We start from the raw sequence: 21,795 nt of genomic DNA on the forward strand, positions 1-21,795 counted from the left end.
AAAACGGTTAGAAATGTGAACGGGTTGGCGGTGTACATGGAGCTTCTGTTTAGGACTACGCTTCCTCCTCACAGTCACCCAGTCGGCCTGCTTTCCCGGCTGCTTGGGATCTGCCAGAGGGAAACTAACGGCGGATAAGCTACCTTGGTCCGCACCGACTACAGGGGCCTGGCTAGCTGTAGAATTTTCCACGGTGCGGAGCCGAGTCTCCAATTCGCCCAGCCTGGCCTCCAAAGCTACGAATAAGCTACACTTATTACAAGTACCATTACTGCTAAAGGAGGCCGAGGAATAACTAAACATTTCACACCCAGAGCAGAAAAGTGCAGGAGAGACAGGAGAAGCCGCCATGCTAAACCGGCTAAGAGCTAGTAGCTGCGCTAAGCTAGCGGATTTCTAAAAACACACAAAGTGAATAATGTGTAAATAATTTAGAGGTGATTCAGCAGAGGGAGTGCTTTAGTTAAGGCACGTGAAGATTACACTGTGAAGCAAATCGTTATCTAGGTAACTAGATCAATCTAACTGCGCAGATTAAACAGCTAACAGATACAGCAAAACACCGCTGTGCTCCGGAACAGGAAGTGATACAATACCGCAGTTAATGTTTTTTATAGCTTGATAAAACAGTTTCTAGCTGTAAAATGATGTCTGTTGTATGTTGATGTCTGTTGTATGTAAAAGTATGTTGATTTAATATCTTGTTAATGGATCACATGCGCTCCACTGTGTGTGCACACTGACTCATCATCACGCTTCAAACGAGCATTTAGGCAGAACGCCAGCTCACAAAAGAGTGATTTTTCAGTCAATATTGGACGAACACAAAGTTAAAATTTGGGTGACTGCGTGAAAGTGGATGTGTAGCCACGGAAGAAATAACTCCAGTGAAGCCGCTAAAAGCAGAGCAGAAGCTGTGCGGCAACACAGAAGGAGAACGTGCAAAAGATCGATTTTGAAGACATAACACAAAGTTAAGTTATATCATAGTGACTTGTAAGCTGCAGAAGAAATAAAGAAATATATATATAGAAAATGATCCACAGGTGTATATAATTAAAGCGGCCACCTCATTCTGTATGCAGAACGGCACTGCGTGCAAAAGAGCACTTTTGCAGAAATAAACAGACGAACACAAAGTTCAAAATGGAATCACGGTGTAAGAATGACTGTGTTTAAAGCCAGGGAAAAAAATAAAGCCAGCAAGCCACGGAGGGAAAGGAAGCCGCTTAGCCGTGCGCAAAAGACCGATTTTGCAGAAATAAACAGACAAACATAAAGTTTTGTGTGTTTAAAGCCCCAGAAGAAAAGCCAGCGAGCCACAGAGCCAGCGAGGAGCACAGAGGTGGCTCTCCAGGAACCCGTGGTTCAGTTCTAGCAGGTCTGGTGCATTATAGGTGGACATCAGCCTGGCGCACAGTACACAACCGCGGGACTGTGCTGGAGTGTCTATTTTTGGACTGCGTTTAAAAAATGGGACATCTTTAAATGCTGCTGTGAATTGAAAACCCGCACTTTAAAGGGACCAGGTGTGGGAGGGCTGGAAGGTTGGACCAAACTCATGCCTAAACATGCGCCAACATTGTTAGGATTCTTGTCTGTTATGGCATTCCCCTATCTGTTTATCTGTCTTGTCTCCTGTTCTTTAGTTCTGCATTGCTGCCATTGTCTTGGTTAGGCTTCACCCTGAGTTTAGGTTGTAGTTCCTGTTTTTGCCTTTTCACTCACCCTCCAGTCTAGTCTCCTCTGGTGTTTGCTTCTGGGTTTTTTCCTATATTGTCTCTAGTCTCAATTATGTCTGAGTCTTGTGTCACTTTGTTATGTATACTCAACAAAAATATAAACGCAACACTTTTGGTTTTGCTCCCATTTTGTATGAGATGATCTCAAAGATCTAAAACTTTTTCCACATACACAATATCACCATTTCCCTCAAATATTGTTCACAAACCAGTCGAAATCTGTGATAGTGAGCACTTCTCCTTTGTTGAGATAATCCATCCCACCTCACAGGTGTGCCATACCAAGATGCTGATTAGACACCATGATTAGTGCACAGGTGTGCCTTAGACTGCCCACAATAAAAGGCCACTCTGAAAGGTGCAGTTTTGTTTTATTGGGGGGGGATACCAGTCAGTATCTGGTGTGACCACCATTTGCCTCATGCAGTGCAACACATCTCCTTCGCATCATCTGTGAAGAGAACACCTCTCCAACGTGCCAAATGCCAGCGAATGTGAGCATTTGCCCACTCAAGTCGGTTACGACGACGAACTGGAGTCAGGTCGAGACCCCGATGAGGACGACGAGCATGCAGATGAGCTTCCGTGAGACGTTTCTGACAGTTTGTGCAGAAATTCTTTGGTTATGCAAACCGATTGTTTCAGCAGCTGTCCGAGTGGCTGGTCTCAGACGATCTTGGAGGTGAACATGCTGGATGTGGAGGTCCTGGGCTGGTGTGGTTACACGTGGTCTGCGGTTGTGAGGCTGGTTGGATGTACTGCCAAATTCTCTGAAACGACTTTGGAGACGGCTTATGGTAGAGACATGAACATTCAATACACGAGCAACAGCTCTGGTTGACATTCCTGCTGTCAGCATGCCAACTGCACGCTCCCTCAAATCTTGCGACATCTGTGGCATTGTGCTGTGTGATAAAACTGCACCTTTCAGAGTGGCCTTTTATTGTGGGCAGTCTAAGGCACACCTGTGCACTAATCATGGTGTCTAATCAGCATCTTGATATGGCACACCTGTGAGGTGGGATGGATTATCTCAGCAAAGGAGAAGTGCTCACTATCACAGATTTCGACTGGTTTGTGAACAATATTTGAGGGAAATGGTGATATTGTGTATGTGGAAAAAGTTTTAGATCTTTGAGTTCATCTCATACAAAATGGGAGCAAAACCAAAAGTGTTGCATTTATATTTTTGTTGAGTGGTTCTTTGCTGCCCCCTGGGGTCTAGTTAATTATTACATCACTTCAGTTTGGTTCCAGCTGTGTTGAATTTACTCATCAGGCCTTTAGTATTTAGTCTCACCTGTGTTTGTGTTTCTTGGGGGTTCATTGTTTGTCTACTGAGTGATGGTGTAGTGTTCATGTCTGCTCTCTACAGCTTAGGGTTTTTTGGTTTGACCTTTTGGAATTCCTGGTTTCTCCACTACTCCACAGTTTGTAAGTAATTTATTTTGTTTTTCCACTTCCCTGAAGATTGACTGCCTTAGTTTGGTCCTTGATGTCTCACACCCTGGATTCCCATCTCCCTGAGTGGAAGAAGATTGTATTTTTGTTGTTCCAACCATTCATCAGTTTTTGTGCCCTGCACTTCTGTTGTTAATAAATTCTACTGTTATGAAATTCATCCCATGTTTGGTCTGGCCTGCATCTGGGGTACATCCTTGACTCTGTTCCTGGCACTCTTTAACATAACAAACATGGCGTTATCATGGCACTACGTGGCTGAGCGTGGCTGATGCGAGCCATTCGAGGCTCTAATGATTTGTCAGTCGTGGCTACATGGCACATGTGGGGTACTGAGAGGCACATAGAGGCACCTTCATAGCAGATACATGATAGATGAAAATGTGGGTCATTCTTCAAATAATCACTGACTGACACCCCCATGCGTGGCTCCTTCTTCATCTTTCATTATTTGGTGGGACCCAGGGTTGAGGTGCAGACTGGCACTCACTGTCACCTGGCAAAGTTTGATCTGGATCCGATCCTGATTTTGGATTTTGTGGACATTTGAATGTAATATTGAAAAGTCCATTTGGTATACATTTTGCATTATAGCTCAAAGTGCCTCCTTGGAGGTTCCAATTTTACGCCTATTTGTCTATCTTACAATTATTAGCTGGAAAACCAAGTGCCAAAAAGCAATGAAAAATGATGCAAAGCAGAGATGTGAAAATTATCTGAAAAAGAATGCAGAAACTGAAAAAGTAAACCCCCCCCCCCCCAAAAAAACCTGACAACACCACAAAAAAAAAGTTTGACTCAAGTGCATGAATGTAATACATACTCTTGACATTTGATCACATCTAATTTAGCTTCTGAAAAGCCATGTCTAACAGGATTTTAATGCTGAAAGCTTTTTACAAGATAAAATTTTGTGGAATTGGAAACTAGTGTTGGCGGAAGTTTGCGCTCTGAGTGTGGTGCTCTAGCTTTTACAATAATTTCAGTAAATTACAAAAAATGTGTAACATGTCTTTATGCTGTTAGGATGGACCCTACATGGCTGGACTTCATATTTTTGCTAATTCTATACTAAAAACACCGACCTGTTACTTTCAGTACTATTACTTAAATGAAGAGTGAGTTAAGCCTCGGTCCCACCGAATAATAAATGATGAATAATGAGCCACACATGGGTGTGTCAGTGATTATTTGAAGAATAATACACGTTTTAATCTATTACTTATCCACTATGAAGAAGCCTCTATGTGCCTCTCTGTACCTCACATGTGCCAGGTATCAGCCTCTAGCGAGTGATGACTGACCTGTCATTTGAGTCCTGTCCAGCCTCCAGTGGCTCGTGTCGCCATGTCAAGCCACATATGATCCATGTGGAGCCATGTAACATGATGTTGGTGCATGTTTAGGCATGGGTTTGGTCCAAACCTCCAGCCCTCCGACACTTGGTCCCTTTAAAGTGTGGGTTTTCAATTCACAGCATCCATTCAAGATGTCACGTTTTTTTTAAACGCAGTCCAAAAATAGACACTCCAGTACAGTCCGGCTGGTGTGCGCCATGCGTCAGGCTGCAGTTCACCTGTGTTCCAGAGTCATTAAATGCACCAGACTAGCTAAAACCGAATCAGCCCTTCCTGTCGCTGGCTTTATTTCTTCTGTGGCATTTTGACACCGTGATCCAACTTTTTACTTTGTGCTCATCTGTTAATGTCTGCAAAATTGCTCTTTTGCACACGTGCACTCTGCGCTCCTTCTCGCTGGCTTTATTTCTTCCGTGGCTTTAAACACATATTTGACACCGTGATCCAGCTTTTAACTTTGTGTTCATTTGCAAGGGTGACTGCAAAATCACTCTTTTGTGAACTGGCGTTTTGCGTAAATGCTCTTCTTGAGTGCAAGTCATTGCTTCAGTGCACACAGAGCATGCCTCATCTGATCCATTAACAAAATGTTAAATCTATCATACAGCAGTTTATAAAGAAGGAATGAACATGCAACTGTTTTACCAACGTATTATAATAAAAAATAATTACCTTTTAAGTTGTTCCAAAATACGTTCTCCATTTCATGGAGCAGGAGAGGGACAAAAAGGGTCTTGTGTGATTCCATAAGCAATTAGAGGTGTTTTCAACAACCACGCTCTGACAGAAAATGATTAATTTGCTACAAAAAAATTATTTTATATACAGCGTCTGGCACACAAAGCAGGTGGCCTCTCCAAAATAGCCTCTGATCCTCAGAGACACCAGGTGCTCAGATAATGGGCTTTTAGCAGCCTCGTCCTCACCACACACATGCCTATAAAATCCTTGTTTGTCCTTGAGGTACCTCGTACACAAACTGCCCCACATTTTTTTGCAAAATTTTGAACTTCTTGAAATTAGCACCACGCTCAGAGATGAGCCTTGTTAACCGAATATTACTGCCTCTCAGAGCCACTATTCTCCCACGATTGCTAAATACCTCCTCTCATACCAAAAAACATGCCGCGTGGCTCATTAGTCACTGTTCATGATTTGGTGGGACCAGAGCTTAATAAGAACTGGACTAACAGCAACAGAATTGAGTAGAATCATTGAGTTCATTGATTTATTCATAGAAATATCTATCAAGATGATCATATTTGTCTGAGTTTCAGGTTTTACAGTTGAAATTAGGAGTGTTGCGATACACTAGCTCTATGATACGATACAACTATCACAATTCGGTAAATATCACGACGTATGATAGCGTCACTGTTCTCTCTAAAAGTAATCTCTGCTGAATGATTTAACTATAAAGACAAATTATTCTGAACTATATATTGTAAATCTCTTTCGTGCAGTGGTTGACTTTTCATGGTATCACAACCCTAATTTAAAAAAACACATGATTCAACACAGGCTTCATAATTCAATTATCACTTTTCACCATGTATCGCTAAGATCAGTTAGTTTAGATCTGCTGTCTGCAAAAAAAATTTGTTCACAGGCTATATATTTTTGTATGATTTGACATATACAAGAGTTTACAAAATTTTCATTGATACGCATATACAGACCAACATGGGCACCTAATTATTTTTGTGCACACGTCTTTCCTGACAGCTTTCTTACCCCATATATTTCTATGTCCCTCCGTTGAGGTGACAAAGGACAAACAGAATTTGCACCAAAGTGCTTTCCAGTTGAAGTGAATAATAGCATGAACACACACCAGCACGCATGTACAAGTAAGCAGAGAATCACTTTCAACTGACTTTCAATAGACTTGACCTTTGTCTGCTGATATAGCACATTTTTTGTTTGGCTCTTATTGAGTGTATTTACTTTCTAAAGAACATTTACACAAAGCATATGGAAATGTGAAATACATGGGAATCACATGTTTTAATATAAATCCCAAAACATATGTGTAACAATAATTCTTTTGTCAAACACAAAGTGGATTCTCACCCAGGCTGAATTGTGAGTTCACCAATCTTCCACGTGTTGTCTGATCTGTGTTGATTGGCTGCGTTCCTTTCTTCTTTTTGGTAAAAATGTCTTGAAAGGAAAACACAATATTTGTGTGACCATTATTTAGTGTCTGAGAACTTGCTTCTTGAATCTAATCAGATTTTAAGTAATTTTATGGAATGTGTTTAAAAAAAATCTACAACCCCAATTCCAGTGAAGTTGGGACGTTGTGAAAATGTAAATAAAAAAGAACACAATGATTTGCAAATCCCGTTAAACCTATATTCAACTGAATACACCACAAAGACAAGATATTTAATGTTCAAACTGATGAACTTTATTGGTTTTGTGCAAATATTTGCTCATTTTGAAATGGATGCCTGCAGCACATTTAAAAAAAAGTTGGGACATCTAATCATAAATTTGTTTTTAAAAGTTAAGAGCATTTAATCAAGACTGAAATAATTTAGCAAATAATATGAATGTTAATGTAATAAAACATTGTGAAAATACACAATTTTTGTGAGTCACACTTGACTCACATCCCAAAACGAATGGGCTGGGTTTAATAAGTCAGTATAATTTCTTGTCATACTGTATGTAGCGTATTGAAATTGCATCACACAGGACACCAGAAATTGCAGTGGATGTAAGTTAAAACAATGTTTAATTAAATACTGAATTTAATTAAATACCTCTAAAGGGGCACAACCTGCATAGTGCAGGGGCTTGATCATGTCATGATCAATATTAATCAATCTTTGATCTGAAAGTCAAAAGTTCTGGATTTGATTGATCAAACATTGGTCTTCAGTTTACAAATAAATTGACTTTAACTCAATAGTAATTTCAGACTTTCTGGAGCTGTGTTACTGATGGTTTGTGACAGAAATTTCACCTATAAATCTGAGTTTACCTTAAAAATGAGAGTTCATCTCTGGACTGAATAAAGAATAACCTACAAAGACACAAAGGCAAAGGTCAGGAAAGCCAGACAACAATTGGCAAAAACTAGAACACTTAATTTATATATTTTCTTCCAAATATTATTGCAATGCATGGGTCAGAGAAGAAAAAGAAAAAAGAATTAATGGTGCATTTAATGTGGAGAAGTGTCACACACTGACCTTTATTTATTGAGCTGTTTGTTTCAGTTTGATATGTTTACTTGTTTGATTTCGTGAAGGGATCTACTCTTCAAATGCAGACTGGCAATATTACATGGTGCACAGAGAAGATGTTGGTCCCAGTTGAGTACCTAATGACACTTGTTTAACGGTGTCGTTCAGGTCATTACCTCTATAACAAGAGGCAAGTAGAGGCAAGCTCTTGCTTGCCTCTACTGGTGGTTGGCTCTCACTGCGGTATTGTATCACTTCCTGTTCCGGAGCACAGCGGTGTTTTGCTGCATCTGTTAGCTGTTTAATCTGCGCAGTTACATTGATCTAGTTATCTAGATTACGATTTGTTTCCCAGTGTAATCTTTACGTGCCTTAACTAAAGCACTCCTTCTGCTGAATCACCTCTAAATTATTTACACATTATTCACTTTGCGTGTTTTTAGGAATCCGCTAGCTTAGCGTAGCTACTAGCTCTTAGCCGATTTAGCATGGCGGCTTCTCCTGTCTCTCCCGCACTTTTCTGCTCTGGGTGTGAAATGTTTAGTTATTCCTCGGCCTCCTTTAGCAGTAACGGTACTTGTAATAAGTGTAGCTTATTCGTAGCTTTGGAGGCCAGGCTGGGCGAATTGGAGACTCGGCTCCGCACCGTGGAAAATTCTACAGCTAGCCAGGCCCCTGTAGTTGGTGCGGACCAAGGTAGCTTAGCCGCCGTTAGTTACCCCCTGGCAGATCCCGAGCAGCCGGGAAAGCAGGCTGACTGGGTGACTGTGAGGAGGAAGCGTAGCCCTAAACAGAAGCCCTGTGTACACCGCCAACCCATTCACATCTCTAACCGTTTTTCCCCACTCGACGACACACCCGCCGAGGATCAAACTCTGGTTATTGGCGACTCTGTTTTGCGAAATGTGAAGTTAGCGACACCAGCAACCATAGTCAATTGTCTTCCGGGGGCCAGAGCAGGCGACATTGAAGGAAATTTGAAACTGCTGGCTAAGGCTAAGCGTAAATTTGGTAAGATTGTAATTCACGTCGGCAGTAATGACACCCGGTTACGCCAATCGGAGGTCACTAAAATTAACATTAAATCGGTGTGTAACTTTGCAAAAACAATGTCGGACTCTGTAGTTTTCTCTGGGCCCCTCCCCAATAAGACCGGGAGTGACATGTTTAGCCGCATGTTCTCCTTGAATTGCTGGCTGTCTGAGTGGTGTCCAAAAAATGAGGTGGGCTTCATAGATAATTGGCAAAGCTTCTGGGGAAAACCTGGTCTTGTTAGGAGAGACGGCATCCATCCCACTTTGGATGGAGCAGCTCTCATTTCTAGAAATCTGGCCAATTTTTTTAAATCCTCCAAACCGTGACTATCCAGGGTTGGGACCAGGAAGCAGAGTTGTAGTCTTACACACCTCTGCAGCTTCTCTCCCCCTGCCATCCCCTCATTACCCCATCCCCGTAGAGATGGTGCCTGCTCCCAGACTACCAATAACCAGCAAAAATCTATTTAAGCATAAAAATTCAAAAAGAAAAAGCACCTTCAACTGCACCACAGACTAAAACAGTTAAATGTGGTCTATTAAACATTAGGTCTCTCTCTTCTAAGTCCCTGTTGGTAAATGATATAATAATTGATCAACATATTGATTTATTCTGCCTTACAGAAACCTGGTTACAGCAGGATGAATATGTTAGTTTAAATGAGTCAACACCCCCGAGTCACACTAACTGTCAGAATGCTCGTAGCACGGGCCGGGGCGGAGGATTAGCAGCAATCTTCCATTCCAGCTTATTAATTAATCAAAAACCCAGACAGAGCTTTAATTCATTTGAAAGCTTGACTCTTAGTCTTGTCCATCCAAATTGGAAGTCCCAAAAACCAGTTTTATTTGTTATTATCTATCGTCCACCTGGTCGTTACTGTGAGTTTCTCTGTGAATTTTCAGACCTTTTGTCTGACTTAGTGCTTAGCTCAGATAAGATAATTATAGTGGGCGATTTTAACATCCACACAGATGCTGAGAATGACAGCCTCAACACTGCATTTAATCTATTATTAGACTCTATTGGCTTTGCTCAAAAAGTAAGAGTCCACCCACCACTTTAATCATATCTTAGATCTTGTTCTGACTTATGGTATGGAAATAGAAGACTTAACAGTATTCCCTGAAAACTCCCTTCTGTCTGATCATTTCTTAATAACATTTACATTTACTCTGATGGACTACCCAGCAGTGGGGAATAAGTTTCATTACACTAGAAGTCTTTCAGAAAGCGCTGTAACTAGGTTTAAGGATATGATTCCTTCTTTATGTTCTCTAATGCCATATACCAACACAGTGCAGAGTAGCTACCTAAACTCTGTAAGTGAGATAGAGTATCTCGTCAATACTTTTACATCCTCATTGAAGACAACTTTGGATGCTGTAGCTCCTCTAAAAAAGAGAGCTTTAAATCAGAAGTGCCTGACTCCGTGGTATAACTCACAAACTCGTAGCTTAAAGCAGATAACCGTAAGTTGGAGAGGAAATGGCGTCTCACTAATTTAGAAGATCATCACTTAGCCTGGAAAAAGATGTTGCTCTATAAAAAAGCCCTCTGTAAAGCTAGGACATCTTTCTACTCATCACTAATTGAAGAAAATAAGAACAACCCCAGGTTTATTTTCAGCACTGTAGCCAGGCTGACAAAGAGTCAGAGCTCTATTGAGCTGAGTATTCCATTAACTTTAACTAGTAATGACTTCATGACTTTCTTTGCTAACAAAATTTTAACTATTAGAGAAAAAATTACTCATAACCATCCCAAAGACGTATCGTTATCTTTGGCTGCTTTCAGTGATGCCGGTATTTGGTTAGACTCTTTCTCTCCGATTGTTCTGTCTGAGTTATTTTCATTAGTTACTTCATCCAAACCATCAACATGTTTATTAGACCCCATTCCTACCAGGCTGCTCAAGGAAGCCCTACCATTATTTAATGCTTCGATCTTAAATATGATCAATCTATCTTTGTTAGTTGGCTATGTACCACAGGCTTTTAAGGTGACAGTAATTAAACCATTACTTAAAAAGCCATCACTTGACCCAGCTATCTTAGCTAATTATAGGCCAATCTCCAACCTTCCTTTTCTCTCAAAAATTCTTGAAAGGGTAGTTGTAAAACAGCTAACTGATCATCTGCAGAGGAATGGTCTATTTGAAGAGTTTCAGTCAGGTTTTAGAATTCATCATAGTACAGAAACAGCATTAGTGAAGGTTACAAATGATCTTCTTATGGCCTCGGACAGTGGACTCATCTCTGTGCTTGTTCTGTTAGACCTCAGTGCTGCTTTTGATACTGTTGACCATAAAATTTTATTACAGAGATTAGAGCATGCCATAGGTATTAAAGGCACTGCGCTGCGGTGGTTTGAATCATATTTGTCTAATAGATTACAATTTGTTCATGTAAATGGGGAATCTTCTTCACAGACTAAAGTTAATTATGGAGTTCCACAAGGTTCTGTGCTAGGACCAATTTTATTCACTTTATACATGCTTCCCTTAGGCAGTATTATTAGACGGTATTGCTTAAATTTTCATTGTTACGCAGATGATACCCAGCTTTATCTATCCATGAAGCCAGAGGACACACACCAATTAGCTAAACTGCAGGATTGTCTTACAGACATAAAGACATGGATGACCTCTAATTTCCTGCTTTTAAACTCAGATAAAACTGAAGTTATTGTACTTGGCCCCACAAATCTTAGAAGCATGGTGTCTAACCAGATCGTTACTCTGGATGGCATTTCCCTGATCTCTAGTAATACTGTGAGAAATCTTGGAGTTATTTTTGATCAGGATATGTCATTCAAAGTGCATATTAAACAAATATGTAGGACTGCCTTTTTGCATTTACGCAATATCTCTAAAATCAGAAAGGTCTTGTCTCAGAGTGATGCTGAAAAACTAATTCATGCATTTATTTCCTCTAGGCTGGACTATTGTAATTCATTATTATCAGGTTGTCCTAAAAGTTCCCTAAAAAGCCTTCAGTTGGTTCAGAATGCTGCAGCTAGAGTACTGACGGGGACTAGCAGGAGAGAGCATATCTCACCCGTGTTGGCCTCCCTTCATTGGCTTCCTGTTAATGCTAGAATAGAATTTAAAATTCTTCTTCTTACTTATAAGGTTTTGAATAATCAGGTCCCATCTTATCTTAGAGACCTCGTAGTACCATATCACCCCAATAGAGCGCTTCGCTCTCAGACTGCAGGCTTACTTGTAGTTCCTAGGGTTTGTAAGAGTAGAATGGGAGGCAGAGCCTTCAGCTTTCAGGCTCCTCTCCTGTGGAACCAGCTCCCAATTCGGATCAGGGAGACAGATACCCTCTCTACTTTTAAGATTAGGCTTAAAACTTTCCTTTTCGCTAAGGCTTATAGTTAGGGCTGGATCGGGTGACCCTGGACCATCCCTTGGTTATGTTGCTTTAGACGTAGACTGTGTTTCATAATTATTGTATGGCCTTGCCTTGCAATGTGGAGCGCCTTGGGGCAACTGTTTGTTGTGATTTGGCGCTATACAAGAAAAAAGTTGATTGATTGAGTTGATTAGAACTGAAATGTGTGATTTAGGTTTAATGTTGATATGAACATGAGTTTGAAATGTAGTATTTTTGTCATTTATTTGTTTCCATGATGTTCTATGGCTGTTTCACAACCCAAATAAAAGAAATAAATGTCCATGGACATCAGTGAGGACTGTAAAGTCCTTTTGGGCAGGCCAGAGTAGTTACATTCACAAACTCCGAGCTGTTTGCACTGCCCATGCAGCTATCTATGTGGAATGATGCATGGAACTCTGTACATACTGCATGTGTGTAATGCTGTGTCCGTAACTGTGTACATCAGAACTATATCAATTAACTATACTGCTGTTTGAGTACTGAGTTGTCTTTCATGTATATTACATCTGGACAAAGAGGGGTCTTGAACCTGCACCCAGGCACAAAATTCTCTTTTACAGTTGTATGTAAACGTTTGGGCACCCCTGATGATTTCCATGATTTTTCTTTATAAATCATTCATTGTTTGGATGAGCAATTTCAGTTAAATATATCATATAGCAGACAAACACAGTGTTATTTGAGAAGTGAAATGAAGTTTATAGGATTTACAGAAAGTGTGCAATAATTCTTTAAAAAAAATAGGCAGGTGCATAAATGTGGGCACCCCAACAGAAAAAATACATCAATATTTAGTTGATCCTTTTTGCAGAAATATCAGCCTTTAAACGCTTCCCATTGCTTCCAATGAGAGTCTTGATTTGTGGTTGAAAGTATTTTGGGCCATTCTTCTTTACAAAACATCTCCAGTTCAGTCAGGTTTGTTGGTTTCCGAGCATGGACAGCCAGCTTAAAAATCACACAACAGATTTTCGATAATATTCAGGTCATTCCAGTGCCTTAGTAGATTTTGAGCAGTGTTTGGGGTCGTTGTCTTGTTGAAAGATCCAGTCCCCATACAACTTCAACTTTGTCACTATTTCTTGAACATTATTTTCAAGAATCTGCTGATATTGACTGGAATCCATGTGACCCTCAACTTCAACAAGATTCCCAGTACCTGTGCTGGCCACACAGCCACACAGCATGAAGGAACCACCTCCAAATTTTACTGTAGGTATCAAGCTTTTTTTGGAATGTTGTGTTCTTTTTCTGCCATACATACTGCCCCTTGTTTTGTCCAAATACAGTGAGGAAAATAAGTATTTGAACACCCTGCGGTTTTGCAAGTTCTCCCATTAAGAAATCATGGAGGGGTCTGAAATTTTCATCTTAGGTGCATGTCCACTGTGAGAGACATAATCTAAAAAAAAAAAAAATCCGTAAATCACAATGTATGATTTTTTTTCAATAATTTATTTGTATGTTACTGCTGCACATACGTATTTGAACATCTACCAACCAGCAGTGTTGTGGAAAGTAACTTTGACAAATTACTTTTTTAGTTACTTTTTTTAGTTGTTTATACAGGTGCTTTATGCAGTTACTTCATTAGCAGCTTTATGTAATTACTTTATTAGAATCTGCAGAAAACTTGCAACTAATAAGTAATGTAACTAATAAGGTAACGAGTAATCTAACTTGGTTACTCGTAAAATTGAGCAATCAGAAAAGTAACTAATCAGCAAAGTAACTAATAGTTTTCTGAGTACTAAATCTTAAAAATAACCAAATTAGATTATGAGTAACTTTATTAATTACATTCAGCAGCTGCCGACAAGGTGTCCGCAGCTGCTAATGAAGTAAATGTAAGAAGTAACTGTAAAATATAACTGTATAGACTAACTAATGAAGTAACTTTCCAAAGTTACTTTCCCCAACACTGCCAACCAGCAAGAATTCTGGCTCACACAGACCTGTTCATTTTTCTTTAAGAAGCCCTCTTATTCTGCACTCTTTTCCTGTATTAACTGCACCTGTTTGAACTTGTTACCTGTATAGAAGACACCTGTTCACACACTCAATCAATCACACTCCAACCTGTCCACCATAGCCAAGACCGAAGAGCTGTCTAAGGACACCAGGGACAAAACTGTAGACCTGCACAAGGCTGGGATGGACTACAGGACAACAGGCAAGCAGCTTGGTAGAAGACAACAACTGTTATGATTATTTATTAGAAAGTGGAAGAAACACAAGATGACTGTCAATCTCCCTCGGTCTGGGATAACATGCAAGATCTCACTTTGTCACTTTTTTTTTTTTTCCCAGCTTGCACTCGGCCGAGACGGATGCACTTTTCTCTTCTCCCTCCCTCCTTATCTTTCCTGCTTCTGAGGCGTGTTGTCTGTCAGGCTGCAGCTTTGCTCTTCTGGAAAACAACAAAAATGGTTCTGTTAAAGTGGTCTCTGAACGCAGTTGACACTTTTTTTCTACAAGACATTCGGGGGCAGAGGACCCGACCTGTCCTGCCGGGACGCATGTGATGGGTTACGTGATGGACTCGTGGAGGAGATGGCAGGTCATGTGCCTTTACATGCTTTCTGTGGAGGACGTCGAAGATGTGTATATATTTGGCTTGGTGGTGACCGGCTTTCTGCTGTGTGGAGCGGGCATGGCGCTGGTTTACCGGAAAATGAAGAAAGTGGAAGCAGCTTTGATTGGGCCTTCCAGGCTGCCCTACATGATTGATTCGATTGGGAAGGCAGTGGCTGCGCAGTCAGTGGGTGTTAACCACATGCTGGAAAACATCTCGGGTAGGATTGCAGCTCTGGAAACCCACTTTGACCGTCTGTGAAGACCACATTCTACATTCAGATGCATTGAGAGCCACTCTGTTCTCAGAATTGTGGAATCTTTCTGGCATCTGCTAATCTGGTTATTCATTTGGCCTCCCCAACACAGCTGCACTTCAAGGTCGCTGTGATAAAAAACCTCCTCAAGAAGATCAACACTTAAGCCTCGCTCCCTGGTCATCCCCCCTCCCCTCAGCTTCTCCAGCTCTGACGTTGACTGTGGACAGTGGACTGCTCAGGGCTGAGCCCCTCCCCCTCCAGGATTGTCGGACAAGGCCGTTGACAGCGCCAAATAAGCTGCCTCCGGAGTGTTCTGATAAACTGGACCTTCAAATCTCGGTTGTCGTCCTGCGTCCTTGTTTTGTCTGTGTGATTATTGTTTTTCTGTGCTGATGGGGATTTTTTTCCTCATTGCTGCTGTGTAACGCAGCGGCTATGAGGTTTTTTTTTTTCTCCTTTTCCCTCGTGTTTTGCTTTTCAATATATGTTTATGTACCGGGCCGGCCTATGTGTGTTGTGTGTTATGTGTGTGTTGTTTGTTATGGGTCGGTCTTGGTTTGCTCAGCCCTGCTGTTGACCAAGGCAGGGATGTACATCTGGAGCTGGTCCCTGGGCGCCTAATGGTGACTTCTGCTCCTACTGGCAATTAGGATGGGTTAAATGCAGTAGACACATTTCATTGTGCAGGGAACATGTTCTTCTGTGCATATGACAATAAAATTCCTTTGAATCCTTGAAGAATGATTCTGAGAAAGCTCAGAACTACACAGGAGGACCTGGTCAATGACCTGAAGAGAGCTGGGACCACAGTCACAAAGATTACAATAGTAACACATGATGCTGTCATGGTTTAAAATCCTGCAGGGCAGCAAGGTCCCCCTGCTCATGCCAGCACATGTCCAGGCCCATTTGAAGTTCACCAGTGACCATCTGGATGATCCACAGGAGGCATGGGAGAAGGTCATGTGGTCAGATGAGACCAGAATAGAGCTTTTTTGGAATCAACTCCACTTACCATGTTTAGAGGATGGCCGCAGAGGACGCAGGAAAAGAGGAGGAGTCCGTGTTCAGCTCCAAGTGTGCATGGGTGCTCCTTGCAAACATGCTCCACGACAATTCATAGCCAGATTCTTCACACCATATGACAGCTACGACGTGCGGCGTTCCCTGACTTTTCGCTATCGTGGCACCGGCCAGTTGTCCGGGGTGCCGGGTATCCACTTCCGCGTCGCCGTCTTGTGAGGAGCTGCAGTCGTGGCTGCGTGCAGGAGAACCTGCGCCTGCTCAGGCATGTCTCCCAGCAGACTGACGTGCGCTCAGTCCGTGTGGCGCTCATCAACATAAGACCACTCACAAGTAAGACTTTCATTTTGAATTACTTTTTCTGCAGTCGTGCTCTGGACTTTCTCCTGTTAACGGAGACCTGGCTGAAACCGGGTGAAAATCCTGCCTTTTCTGAGCTCCTCCCCCCCGGCTGCTCGTTTTTCAGCTCCCCGGGAGCATCAGGTCGAGGTGGTGGTGTGGCCACGGTTTTTAAAGACAGCTTTAAATGTTGATTTTTATCTGCTAATGTCTACTCCACTATTGAACTTCAGTTGTTTGTGATGGAGTTTGACTGTACTGTGCTCTGTGCTGTTGTTTACCGTCCACCAAAATTTAATAAGGATTTTATTCAAGAGTTTTCTGAGTTTCTGGCAGATTTTATCCCAAAATATGACATTTTTGGTCTGTGGTGATTTTAATATTCATATCTGTTGTCCTTCTAATCAGCTGGCTGATGATTATAAAAGCCTCCTGAACTCTTGGCTGACATAAAAACATATGAATCAAATCAAATCCATATATTTTTTGCATAAAATAAAAAGGTCGGATACTTTTCTCACAGACCTCGTAGATCATATTTGGATGAAAGGAGCTTTTCTGTCATGATTGGGGACCTCTCCTCATCAACTGCTCATTTGTCTTGTGGAGTGCCGCAGGGTTCTGTCCTTGGGCCGATTCTATTTTCTTTGTACATTCTGCCATTGGGGTCAACTATAACCCAGCACAACCTGTCCTTTCATTGTTATGCAGATGATCTGCAATTCTATCTGCCTGTGAGGACAAATGGGAGTGATGCTTTGTCATCATTATTTAATTGTATTCGCGATGTAAAGCAGTGGCTGTCCCAAAACTTCCTTTACCTGAATGATGGTAAAACTGAGATCACGGTGTTTGAGCGCTCTGGCATACCAAATGTGGTAACACCAAATTTTGGTGCTTTGGCTAACTATGTAAAACCAGCTGTCAAGAATTTGGGAGTGATATTTGACAGCTGTTTGAGGTTCAATCAACAGATAACCTCTGTTGTCAAAGCTAGATTTTTCCAACTTCACCTTTTGGCTAAAATAAAGCACTTTAGTAGACGTGATGTTGAGACAGCCATTCATGCTTTCATCAGCTCCAGGCTTGATTATTGTAATGCACTTTATTCTGGCATTAATCAGTCGTCTCTTGCACGTCTCCAATTGGTGCAGAATGCTGCTGCTTGTCTTTTAACAAACACTTTTAGACATGAGCATATTACACCCATCCTGTACTCACTCCACTGGCTTCCAGTTCATTTTAGAATTGATTTTAAAATTTTAATGTTTGTTTTTAAAGCTATTTATGGCCTTGCACCTCCCTACTTGTCTGAAATTTTAACTTTGCGCACCTACAGTAGGACATTAAGGGCGTCTGGCCAGCTTTACTTAGATGTTCCAAGGTCAAGATATAAATGCTGGGGTGACCATGCTTTTGCGGTAGCTGGCCCCAGACTGTGGAATGAGCTACCTCTTGAGTTACATACTATTCCTGACCTAGCACTTTTAAAAGTAGACCTGCATTGAAATAAATGTGGTCAGATTTCAGAAAGAAATAGCTGATATGTATTTATAAGACCCTTGTGAATGCAGTAAAGTAAATCTGTAAGCCCAAATTTGTAATTCAGCGGAGAAATCTTCGTTTAAAAATGACAAATTTGCAGCTAAAATTTAGCCCTCTGTGAAAACAGTTTGTACAGCCGTATCATTTCCATGACGTCAGGGACAAGACGACGCGCTCCCGCCTTCAGTCCGATCCCGCATTGAAATTGATTTTATCTGTTAGTAATGTTACTTATACACATCCTGATTTCAACATCCAAAAGTAAGCTGCAATGAATGTGAGATACAGATCTGTGTGCTCAGATCAGCAACGACATCGACAGCGGGCGCCATTCTTCCTCTCCCGCTCTCTGCCTCCGCTGCGCTTATTAAGTCTGCGGGCTTGTTAATGAGCTTGTTAACCGCCGACGCGGGCCACTCACACCGCCTGTGTCTGCTTTGCAGCCGGTGTTGTGCCAGATTCAGCGCACAAGTCCTGAGATTACGCTCGCTGTTTTAATGCGAAGTGGCCAGTACACCTGTTGCTGCAAGGACAGACTTCTTGCGGCAAAATCCACAGCACTGCACGTCTCGGCAATCGGAGCCCCAGAGCTCCATGGACGCTGAGAGAGGTTTATATATTTTTAATGACTGGGATTCTTTGCGGGTCTCTCCTCCATATCCCACGATGGTACTGGAGGCGAAGGACAGTAGATTTTCATTGCGACACCACTCAATCAAATGGGCGTATGAAAAAGTCCCCCAAAATAATTTTCAAGCACAAATAAAAGAAATGTGTACTCACCAAACGTGCCGCAAGACAATATGAAGTTTTAAAAAAAGTAGATCCTTCTGTATAAGACAAGAAAAAGGTGCAGATGCAAACTGACGTAAATCCACAAATTACAGTTGGCGCGCAATGCATGCTGGGAGAGAGGGTCTTCTCCGTGATGTCTCGGCAGCGTCCATGATGAGGAGGACAGTTTTGCGGAGGGCTAAATGTTAGCTGTAAATTTGTCATTTTTAAATGAAGATTTCTCCATTGAATGACAGATCTGGGCTTCCAGATTTACTTTACTACATTCAGAAGGATCTTATGTGTAAATGTAAGTCATTTTTTGGTCCAAAGATCTGACTGCATTTATTTCAGTGCAGGTCTCCTTTAAATCTAAGTTAAAGACTTATTTATTTAAACTGGCTTTTAACACTTAGTGGGGAGGTGACGTTCTGTTTTTTATGTGTTTTAAAATTTTATTCCATATGTGTTTTATTTTTGTGAATTTGTGTTTTTAATGTTAAGCACTTTGGACACCAGTCGGTGCTGTAAAGTGCTTTATAAATAAATGTTGATTGATTGTTGATTGATTGATTGATTGAGAGGATGAGAACAGCCCCAAGAAAACCATCCCCAACCGTGAAGCATGGGGGTGGAAACATCATACTCTGGGGGTGCTCTTGGTAAAATGGTAAATGGACTGCATTTATATAGCGCTTTTCCATCTGCATCAGATGCTAAAAGCGTTTTACAATTATGCCTTACATTCACCCCGATGTCAGGGTGCTGCCATACAAGGCACTCACTACACACCTGGAGCAATAGGGGATTAAAGGCCTTGCCCAAGGACCCTTAGTGATTTTGCAGTCAGGAGGGGATTTGAACCCATGATCTTCTGGACTCAAGCCCAACACCTTAACCACTAGACCATCACCTCCCCTGCAAAGACTACTGTACCAAATATTAACATTGATTTTCACAGGTGTTTAAATACTTATTTGCAGCAGTAACATACAAATAAATTATTGAAAAAAATCATACCTTGTGACTTCCGGATTTTTTTTTAGATTATGTCTCTCACAGTGGACATGCACCTAAGATGAAAATTTCAGACCCCTCCTTGATTTCTAAGTGCCAAATCGTAGGGCGTTCAAATACTTATTTTCCTCACTGTAACTCAATTGCACCTTATTCCAGAATGAAGCTGGCTTGTCCAAATGTGCTTTTGCATACATCAAGCGACTCTGTTTGTGGCATGTACACAGAAAGGCTTCTGCATTACAGCATCATACAGCATCTTCTTGTGCAAAGTGCGCTGCATAGTTGACCGATGCACAGAGACACTATCTGCAGCAAGATCATGTTGTAGGTCTTTGGAGCAGGTCTGTGGGTTGCCTATGACTGTTCTCACCATCCTTCACTTCAGATTATATCAGATTTTTCTTGGCCTGCCACTTCGGGCCTTAACTAGTACTGTACCTGTGGTCTATGTTTCTCACAGTGGACACTGACAGCTGAAATCTCTAATATAGCTTTTTGTATCCTTTCCCAAAACCATGATGTTGAACAATCTTTGTTTTCAGGTCATTTGAGAGTTGTTGAGAGTTATTTAGAGGTTTAGATGCAAAGAGGGGAAACGTTTGCAAATGGCCACCTTAAATACCCTTTCTCATGGATTCACCTGTGTAAGGAGGTCAAGGGTCAGTGAGTTTACCAAACCAATTTTGTCTTCCAGTAATTAGTGCTAAATGTATTCAAATCAATAAAATGATAAGGGTGCCAAAATTTATGCACCTGCCCAATTTTGTTTAAATAATTATTGCACACTTGCTGTACATAGTAGAAACTTCATTTCACTTCTCAAATATCAGTGTGTTCAACTGCTACATGATATATTTAACTGAAATTTCTGATCCAGACAACCAATGATTTATAAAGGAAAAACCTGAACATTATCAGAGGTGCTCAAATTTTTGCATCCAACCGCCCATAATGCTGTCTACATCACATTGCCGTCTGGTATCAACTGTGCATTTACTCTTTGTAAATCACTTGCAAATGTGCCTCTATTCCAACATGCAAAAGTTTGGATTCCCCACGCTATTTAACACTTGTTATCGTGGATCATGAACGAACCATCAATGAACCAAATTTTTTTCAAAAAATTTTTTGATTTACTTCCAGATGTCAAGTCCAAAGTCAAGTGTTATAATCAGTGGTGATTTTATTTACGGGCAGCACTGTGGCTTAGTGGTTAGCTCTGCTGCCTCACAGCGAGAAGGTTGTGGGATCCCTTCCCACTTGGGGCCTTTCTCTGTGGAGTTTGCATGTTCTTCCTGTGTTTGCGTGGGTTCCTTCTGGGTGCTCTGGCTTCCTCCCACAGGCAAAGATGAGGTAAATTAGAAACTTTAAACAGACTGTGGTGTAAATGCGTTTGTCTGTCTATATGTGACCAAGGTCAGTGAATATGCCATGAAGTAATTTCCATCTGGCAAGGCTAGGTTTTGCTCCAAAATAAGAAATTGGGAGTGCTCTGCCCAAGTCATTGTATGAAGGCAACTTTTCCTCACTTAGAAAGGCTAAGATGAAACATAGCTATTGCTGAAATGAGAGAAGGAAGATAAACACTAAAAATGCTGACAAACCAGCTTAATGGGTAACTGTTGCTGACTTAGATAAAACAGACTTCCACACAGACTTTGTTTCTCCGATGACGGATGTCTCCCAAAGACAAAATACACTCATCATAGAAAGACATGCGGAACTGCATTACTGTCTCTAAAAGCACAGAAAGCTTTTGTTTTACATGCTTTACTTACATACATTCTTTGGATGTGGTGGAGTTTCGGGTGTAGACATGCCAACAACAAATTTATTGTTCAGTCCCATGTACAGTGTTGTGAAAGTGTAGTGACACGGATCCACAACAGGGGGCGCAAATGAACGGCCAATAGATGAGCCAAAAAGTAACAATTTAATGTTGTGAAATGTGCACAACGAACATACAGACAATCTCAGAATATAATTACAGTCAATCCACAAAAGGTGATGTGTGGGCAGGCTCGAGGATAGAAGACGTCTGTCCTGAGAAGAGCCGGAAC

At 41.3% G+C, this 21,795-nt stretch overlaps 1 protein-coding gene across 1 annotated transcript in view; it reads right to left on the reverse strand.

Annotated features, from left to right (window-relative positions):
- Nucleotides 1–21,580, reverse strand: part of LOC117526478 (globoside alpha-1,3-N-acetylgalactosaminyltransferase 1-like) — a 61,464-nt gene extending 39,884 nt beyond the window's left edge. The window contains exons 1-3 of the mRNA XM_034188551.1: nt 21,514–21,580; nt 7,554–7,595; nt 6,635–6,724 (exon numbers count right to left, since the gene is read on the reverse strand). Coding sequence (XP_034044442.1) covers nt 6,635–6,724; nt 7,554–7,595; nt 21,514–21,515 — 134 coding nt within the window. The 5' untranslated portion in view covers nt 21,516–21,580. The remainder of the gene's footprint in view (nt 1–6,634; nt 6,725–7,553; nt 7,596–21,513) is intronic.
- Nucleotides 21,581–21,795: the final 215 nt, after the last annotated feature.

The sequence above is a fragment of the Thalassophryne amazonica genome, chromosome 2 (assembly GCF_902500255.1).
Source record: "Thalassophryne amazonica chromosome 2, fThaAma1.1, whole genome shotgun sequence".
Classification (NCBI taxonomy): domain Eukaryota; kingdom Metazoa; phylum Chordata; class Actinopteri; order Batrachoidiformes; family Batrachoididae; genus Thalassophryne; species Thalassophryne amazonica.